This window comes from Polypterus senegalus, chromosome 14 (assembly GCF_016835505.1).
Source record: "Polypterus senegalus isolate Bchr_013 chromosome 14, ASM1683550v1, whole genome shotgun sequence".
Taxonomy (NCBI): Eukaryota; Metazoa; Chordata; class Cladistia; order Polypteriformes; family Polypteridae; genus Polypterus; species Polypterus senegalus.
Window position 1 is genome coordinate 143,466,946 of NC_053167.1, and position 8,744 is coordinate 143,475,689.

The window sequence follows — 8,744 nt, forward strand, 5'->3', positions numbered from 1 at the left end:
GGCAGATAATTGACAAAAGAAATATTAACCTAAGTGACTCAACAAAGAACAAAAAAGCCATGAAACAAGACTTTGAACCCCCTGGCTGACATACTATATAAAAGGAGGATTGTTGGACCTTCCCAAGTAAAGAGCAGGATGGGGTCCTAGACATCTGGCCTTTTAAAAGTCAAATGTGATTGTTGAGTGGTGTGAATAGGACTCTCATCGAATGTCTTCTCTCTGCCATACATCCTCAATAGGCATCCCAGAACTTGTACTTCTGACTAAGGTGGATGAGGCCTGCCCTGCAGTGCAAGAAAAGGTCACTGAGATCTACTGGAGCAAGTCCATTTCAGAAAAGGTATCTGGTATCTTAAAGAGTTTATTTAGGCAGCAGCCACCGTGGCAATGTGAATAGGCCAGGGAGCCCATTGTTCTTACGCCATTTCAAACTCTTTTTGTTTCTTTACAGACTCAGCTGGTCGCCGAGCTGCTGGACATTCCCATCTCTCATATCCTCCCAGTCAAAAACCACCCCCGCTCAAGGTCGGATCCCAGCATTGACATCCTGGTGCTCACAGCACTTTATCGGATGCTTCATTCTGCCGACAGCTTCTTGGAAGACTTAAATTAAAGAGCAGTTCCAGTTATATAAGAACTCACATTCTTTAGAGAAGACGGAGAGCTTTCACACCTTCTTAGCCACTGGCAGCCTCTTACAGGGACATTTTCATTTTTAATTGGGTTTCAGCCTCAGTAACTTGACTGGAGAGGTTTGTTCACAAATCCCACAATCCTTTGGGTGAAGAAACCTTGGGTGTACTCAGTTGTCTCCAGTTTCCATTACTGAAATCCAGCACAGTTTTTAAAAAATGAACTGGAAGAAATCTGCTGAATTTACTTTTCATTTTTTTTTTGTATCAGATTTGAACCACTGTTCAGGTCAGGGCTGGTCCCTGGGATTCACTTATTTTGGGGGGGATAGGTTGTAGCTACGCAAGAGCTTTTAATCGGAAAATGCAAGATTGATGGGGGAACCACAGTGAACTGAAGAATGAGTGACTAAGTCTCCATGACATTTTTTGAATGAAGACTGAAGAGAACATCCTTCATTTTTGGTTGTGCCTTTTGATTTCAGGGAGGCACCTGCTATGTTTTGAAAATTTGAAATGAAAAACTTCATTAGACGTCCTCAAGTTGATTGTCAACTTATAGCAGGATTTGCCGATCTGTTTCTGAAAAGGGATGAATGGTAACATGATGGAGTAAAGTTTTTCATCCCCTGTTATCATTTTGTATATATTGTATTACTTTGGATTGAAAGTTTCCATTGTTATTTTATTTTATTGTTTATTCTGTAATATCAGATTCTTTCAAGACACCATTGCCAAGCATTGTTGTGTAAAGTTATCATGCATGCCTTATTAAGAGCTTAGCATGCTTTTGTAAATGTCCAAACTATGGATTAAAAGCTAACTGTACAAATGTTGTTTGTAAACTCTTAATTATTTAGGTAAAGGATATTTAGGTAGCCAGGAGTTTTGTTTGGTTACTTTTTGTGCTGTGCATTTGGCCCACTGACATTGAACCTTTCTGATCCTGTGACCGCAGTGAACTCTCCTCCTTACGCCCGCTACTTGTTACTTCATTACTTCATTTTCATCTCCATTTGCATCTTAACACTAGAATTACCAGAGTCTATGAAAAAACTCATAGATCCTTCTCACCTTAAATGGCTTTGCACCTCTCCATCAGCGTCTTTTGTCTTGTAAATGTGCCGATAAGCAGCAAGCAGCCTGCTATCAAATCCCCCCACCCGCACAGTTTTCTCAGCTCAAGTCTATTCACCTGCATGTCACTTGCTTAGAGTTGTATAGAGTGAGAAGTCAAGCAAAATGACACCTTTTTTAAATACTATATCGTTATTTGGAACACTTGCATTTCATGTGTATTCCGTGTCTACAACAATGTATGTAAACATATTGTTAAAACAGAAAAGTTTTTCATGGTTTAGTAATAATTGACAAAATGTAGACATGAAGTTTATAATGTGTGAAGCCTGAATTCCAGATATCAAATTAACACTTTCACAAATGATACAAATATAACAGAACAAGTGCGCTTCTATTAAAAAATATAACTGCAGAAAAAGAACCCGCGTTAGGGTGTGACATCGACACGCATTTGCTACGACCGCTTCAGTGGCGCAACGGTATCAACTGTTGACTGGTAATCAAAACTTCACAGGGTCAACCCCTGACGAGTCCGTTTTGAGAAGTGAGCTGCTCTTATTCTTACTATTTTAGAATAAAAACACACATTTGATTCCAGTCTGTAACAGCCGGTGTAATTTATGATACTTGTAAAGGTTAGCTTTGTTTTTATTCTTATTCAGTTTTATTTTCTCAGTCGTGTTCACGACGCATTCTGCAGTCTACTTGTGACTTTACACTGTAGGAAGTAAGTAAATAACTCAAGGTAAATAACATTTGATCTGGCTTTTATGTAAGTAAAATGTAAATGTTAATGTTTTGGGCACATGCACTGTCCAGATCTAAACACTAGCATGGAGAGTCGCTCACATACTGAAGAGTCTTTAGCTGAAGGCTGAAGCTGCCATGTCTGTATTTTGTATATAAGAGCCGGATCGAATGTTATTTACTTATTTACCTTCATCTATTTACTTAGTTCGTACAATGTAAAGTCACAAGTAGACTTCAGAGCTTCCGATGTACATATACGTACAAAGTACAGCGATGGCAAAAGTGCGACGTGCATTCTTGTTCCAGTGTAGAACCGTCATCATCATCTGAGTTCACTTCTGTTATAGCGCATCTTTATGTAAAAACAGCAGTGTGAATTTGCGGGTGGGGGGTTAAAGTGGGATTGTGAACGCAACTGAGAGAATAAAAAAAAAAAAAACAAAGCTAACCTTTACAAGTACCATAAATTTACACTGGCTGTTACAGACTGGAATTAAATGTATGTTTTTATTCGAAAATTGTAAGAATACGAGCAGCTCACTTCTCAAATGGACTCATCCGGGTTCAAACCCGTGAAGCTTTGATTACCAGTCAACAGTTGATACCGTTGCACCACTGAAGCGGTCGTAGCAAATGCGTGTCGATGTCGAGCCCTAAGGCGGGTTCTTTTTCTGCAGTTATATTCTTGAAGAGAAGCACACTTGTTGTGTTATATTTGTAACTTTTGTGAAAGTGTTTCTTTGATATTTGGAATTCAGGCTTCACACATTATACACTTCATGTCTACATTTTGTCAATTAATACTAAAACATGAAAAATTTTTCTGTTTTAACGATGTGTGTACATAGATCATTGTAGACACGGAAATACACATGAAATGCATGTGTTCCAAATAACGATATAATATTTATAAAAGGTGTCATTTTGCTTGACTTCTCAGTCTATACAACTCTAAGCAAGTGACACGCAGGTAAACAGACTTGAGCTGAGAAAACTGTGTGGGGTGGGGGGAAATGATAGCAGGCTGCTGGCTGCTTATCGACACATTTACAAGACAAAAGACACTGATGGAGAGGTGCAAAGCGAATTAAGGTTGGACAGACCTGCAAGTTTTTTCGCAAGTTCTGGTAATTCTAGTGTTAAAGCTTAATTTCAAAAGCACGTCTCTACCTTAGGTGGTGTCAGCGACCGAGGGAGAATCTTTTGAGGCTCTAGTGTTTGAGGCTCGTGGTGTTATTACTTGTACAACTGATTTGAGACACTTTTGAATTATTTCATTATGCATTTATGATGTATTAGTGTGGTCTGTTGTTTATTTCCATACTGTTTTATGAAGTTTTGTATGGTTGCAGCCGTACTGATCATGATGCCCATTGTTACTCAGTCAACTTTTCCCATTTTTTATAAGTTGGAGGGGCACATTACTCAGCATCTACATTTTAGGATGAACTTCAAGTTTGTTGTGGATCTCTTAGGAGAATTATCACGGTTATGGAAATGAACTATCTGAAACCATCCGCTTTGAATTCCCATTGTAATGGGTTTGAATCCTACACCCTGTCATTGACCGTGTGGAGTCGGCTCCTTCTCTGCATGTCTCTTATCCCACACTCCCCAAGATGTGAATATTAGGTTTATCAAATCCAAATTATCCCTGTATGGGTGAATGTATTTGTATGGGTGCCCTGCACTGGACTGCCATCTTGTCCTAGCCTCTTTACTGCCTTGTTGTGCCCTCTGAAATTGGAATAAATGGGTCTGAGGATGATTTTCTGTCCAGACATTTCTAATTTTGTAAACTGATGGTAAGGCTTGACCAGTAGGTAGAAAATCAGTCAGTCAGTCAGTAATTATCCAACCCGCTATATCCTAACACAGGGTCATGGGGGTCTGCTAGATGCCAATCCCAGCCAGCTCAGGGAAGGAACAAATCCGGGCAGGGTGCCAGCCCACTGCAGGGCACACACACACCAAGCACACATAATAGGGGCAATTTAGGATCTCCAATGCCCCTAACCTGCGTGTCTTTGGACTGTGGGAGGAAACTCACGCGCAAACTCCACACAGGGAGGACCCAGGAAGTAAACCCAGGTCTCCTAACTGCGAGGCAGTAGGTAGAAAATTCCAGATGAAACTAGAAAATAGTACATTAAAAAGGGGCAAAGGAAAAGAATAGCAGAAAATGAGAGTAGTTCTACATCGTGTAGAGTGTAACTCATTCATTACAAACAAAATTTCACAACCCAAAAAATCCAAACCAAAGCAAAGTAAAAGGTATCTCATTACCTTGGAATCCTTTCTCTAAATAACTGGATTGTGACAAACGTAATATAAAGTGTTTTATCAGTGTACTTGGGCACTGGTTTCTCCGCACTGCCATCTGAAATAAATAATGTAGATGTTACTAGATTTTGCAAATCCCATTCTCACAAATAAAATTACATGAGAATGAACACAAAATGTTGATGTCACAAAAATAGCGGTAAAATTTATTAACCTAAAGAAAAATTAAATAATTGAGCAAAAGTGGGACAGAAATAGATTCCTTCTCTCTTATGTTGTTCACCTCCTCTTTCATTATTTGCCGTTATGATTCTTGTGCAGCTCTTCATTCTCATTGGCCCTCCAAGACAGCAGAGTCCAGAGGCTCCTCTCACCTAAACACAGACAGGCAGAACAGGCCATGGCCACAAAGTTTCTACGATAACCGTTAGGCCTTTACCACTCATTAGTCAGGCACCACAGGATTTTCCCAGTTTCCCTGCTAGCACAGACATTGCACACTCATTGTACAGTTAGTTTCGCCACATCTTCTTTCTCTTAACACTCTGATTTATTTATACGTATTTAACAATGTGTTGTAAGCTTTAACTATTTCATTGTTTTAGTTCTTTTGGTTTTTGTACTGCTGTTTAGATTTGTGTCTAGATCAGGGGTGGCGAACTCCAGGCCTCGAGTGCCGCAGTGGCTGCAGCTTTTCATTCTTACCATCCTTTTAATTAGTGAAAAGTTTTTGCGGCTGATAACTTCTTTTAATTAACTTGACTCAGGCTTCATAGTTGTTTCTTTTTCTTTAATTAGCAGCCAAACAATAATGAGACACAAAACAAGCCACCACATGAGCAGCTGCCCTGTGCCCATCACACAATATCTGAAATTAAAGAGAGGTGATGGTCTCGGTCAGGTTGATCTCTCAGGTCACCAACACATTTTTACATTGGTGCTCTTAGAAAGAACAGAAAAACAACAAGAGTGGCAGAATGAGAGCAGCAACAAGCCATGGAATTAAATAACGGTGTTAATTAACAGCAAGAACGGGCTTCTCATTAAGAAAGTGATTGGAGTGAAATTGGTTGGAGTTTGAAGCCCCAGTTCAGCTGCTCATCTGTCGGCTCGTTTCACATCTTATTTCTGCTTGGCGGTCATTTAATAAGGAATCAACTCAGAGGGCTGAAGTCTTCTAACAGGGCAATTAAAGTTAACTGGCAGTGAAAACTGGGCACTGATTAGGAAAAGGGTGGGAATGAAAACCTGCAGCCACTGCAACCCTCCAGGCCTGGAGTTCAACACCCCTGGTCTAGATACTGGCCTTGAATAATTTTTAGCATTTTGTGCATACTTCATTATTACGATTTTCCACTATAATGATATTTGGAATGTCCTCAATATTTTATACCAGGGGTGGGCAATGTCGGTCCTGGAGTGGCTGCAGGTTTTCATTCCAACCCAATTACTATAAATAATTAGAAACCAGTCCTTGCCGATCTCAGACCTTAATTAATTTTATGGCTTATTAGTCTTGCAATGTAAGGATCTTAAAACATAGATTTGTTCCTTTCCAAGGGTATCATCCAAATGATTTGAAGCCTAAAATATTTTTTATTAAATCAAATAGTGCAGGATGAACACACACAGATGTAAATGGAAACAAGTCAGATGGAGAACTGCTGGCTGCTTTGCCATTAACATCTTATTGGTAATAAGGAGCCATTAAAAACACTGAATGCAGCTTCTTAAGATTGAAATAAGCAATTAAGGGTGGGGAACCTTAACAAGTGAGACCACTAAAATGTCACTTCAAATGTTACTAAGAGCTTCATCATCAATAGTTGACTTCTCATTAAGAAACTGGGTTGGAACAAAAACCTGCAGCCACTGCGACCCTCCAGGACCGACACTGCCCACACGTGTTTAATACTTTACTTGCATTGTTTCATGTCGGGTCCTGTGACGGTGTGGGTCCTGCTCCATGGTCCCTCTTCTAATTTGAACTCAGCACTGTCAGTAATGTAACCGGATGAGCTGTTTAATGAGGTCAAATCACACTGGGAGCCAGGAAATGGTAAAAAAAAGGTTTTGAGTGCTTTTATTAAAAATACTCAAACAAAACTAAAACAGTGTCCATAGTTCAGTGCTCAAAGTTAAAAATATGGGAGTTGCCCTATTAGCAGGTGTAGCTGCCCTTACTTCTGTCCAGTTTCCTTCCATCCTTCCTTCCTTCCCCTGGCACCGTACAGCTACTTTACCAGACCGAGACTCGGGTTCCCCAACAGCCAGGGCACTCACGCTGAGACTCACCCTCCCAAGCCTCCTCAAATCCCGCTGACTTCTGCAGCGAGTCATTCATACTGCCGGTCACTCCTGCTCCTAGAAACCACTCAGCTGGAGTGACCACTTCCAACTGCCCCTCACTGAGTGTTGGCCACACACTTCTCCTTAGGGGCTCTCCATCCCAGCGGCCTGCATTCACCAGCGAGCCTGCTCTCTCTCTCTCGATCTCTCACTGGTTTCTATGGCCTCCTACCTTCTTCTCTTCTTCACCACCATCTTCTATTCTTTATCCTTTCTTTATTTCTCCTGTCCACACTCGCATTTCTCCTTTTTATAATGGGGACATGGCACAGGTGTGACGATTAGCAAATCTCAACATCAATTATGGACATGGCAATTCCGCACCCATGCACTTCAGTGCCCGCTCTCGTCACACTACCATGCCCCCTCCTTAATTTACCTGCTCATTGTTGAGACGTTCTTCCTTCTCAACGATCTTCTCACCAGGCCTCAAAAACAGATGAAAAATATTGGTAAGGAACTAGCGAAAAGAGAGTGACTGAAACTCTTACCATTTGTTTTGGAGAAACTGGTCCTAGATCTTCCTTCATAATTTATTCCTAACGTTCAACATTTTCTTCATGGACTGATATTACTGCACTCTATTTATGTCAATCAGGTTCAAACTACTTGTTTCCCGTCTGTCTAAACACATTTGTGATCCTGGATTCAATTCAGTGTTATGCTCTGTTATGTCACCTTCAGACTGGTCTTGGGTTGCACCCTTAATTCTCTCTTTCCTGTGCAGTTTGCGCATGACTCCTCCCACCTCTGTTTGTTGCTAAGCAACACAACTGACATTGACATGTGAGGAGAGGTGGGCCTGTGCAGGATTTTGTTTTGTGGAAGAATCTAGCTGAGATCCTACTGTCCAGTCTTTCGACCTTAATGCCCAACCATTTCATTAAAGTTCTGCATTACATTTTGGATACTTCAGCCTTTTTGGGTCTTACCTGCTTTTCCTGACTCTCATCCTGCCTGCTCACCCTGATCTGCACCGCCATGAAGATGTCTGCAGTGTGCTGGGACGTCGCTCTACTCACTGATTTCGTGGCTCGGCTTCCTCTACACTGAGGCTGATATCAGTGGCCTGAGCTAAGGAGGTAATGGCCGATCTCAAGGTGCCATTGGACAGTCGGGGTCATGTGCTGATATAGCATTTCGCCGCACCCACCACACAACAAACCTCCCAGATTGGGACCCGAGAGCAACCGTGGAACGGGTGACACCTCAGCACCAGTTGAAGAGTGTGAGGTTTTTATTACGGTGGCAACTCCCAAGTTTCCCCTGCAAGTTGGACAGCGTACTCACGATATTTTGGGTAATTATGTGTGTAGGGAGCAATCTGACTCTTAATTTCTTCCTGGTCCCTTTGGATCCAAAGCCATCCAATCATATTACATCAAGGTTTAAATTGTGTTTAGAACTGGTATTGGCTGTGTGATCCCACCAATGAAGGATGTGAATGCATACCACAAGAGCCTAGATGGGCTAATTCACAGAAAACTATAAGTGTGGTGCACATAAAGTCCACAAGGTGGCACCATTGTGAAGCTAGGGAGAGAAGTGTGACAAAAGTGGCAGAAATGAGTGTGAATTTTAGGACCAGAACTTCACTTTGAACCCTGAGCCACTTGCTTCTTCCTGATGACTTAACTTGTGAGCAAA

General features: G+C 41.3%; 1 protein-coding gene across 2 annotated transcripts in view; it reads left to right on the top strand.

Annotated features, from left to right (window-relative positions):
- Positions 1-1,468, top strand: part of LOC120515063 (interferon-induced protein 44-like) — a 31,661-nt gene extending 30,193 nt beyond the window's left edge. For both annotated transcript variants that reach the window (XM_039735780.1, XM_039735781.1), the window contains exons 8-9: positions 243-343; positions 455-1,468. In XM_039735780.1, the coding sequence (XP_039591714.1) occupies positions 243-343; positions 455-616 (263 nt within the window). In that variant the 3' untranslated portion in view covers positions 617-1,468. The remainder of the gene's footprint in view (positions 1-242; positions 344-454) is intronic.
- The last annotated feature ends 7,276 nt before the right edge of the window (positions 1,469-8,744 follow it).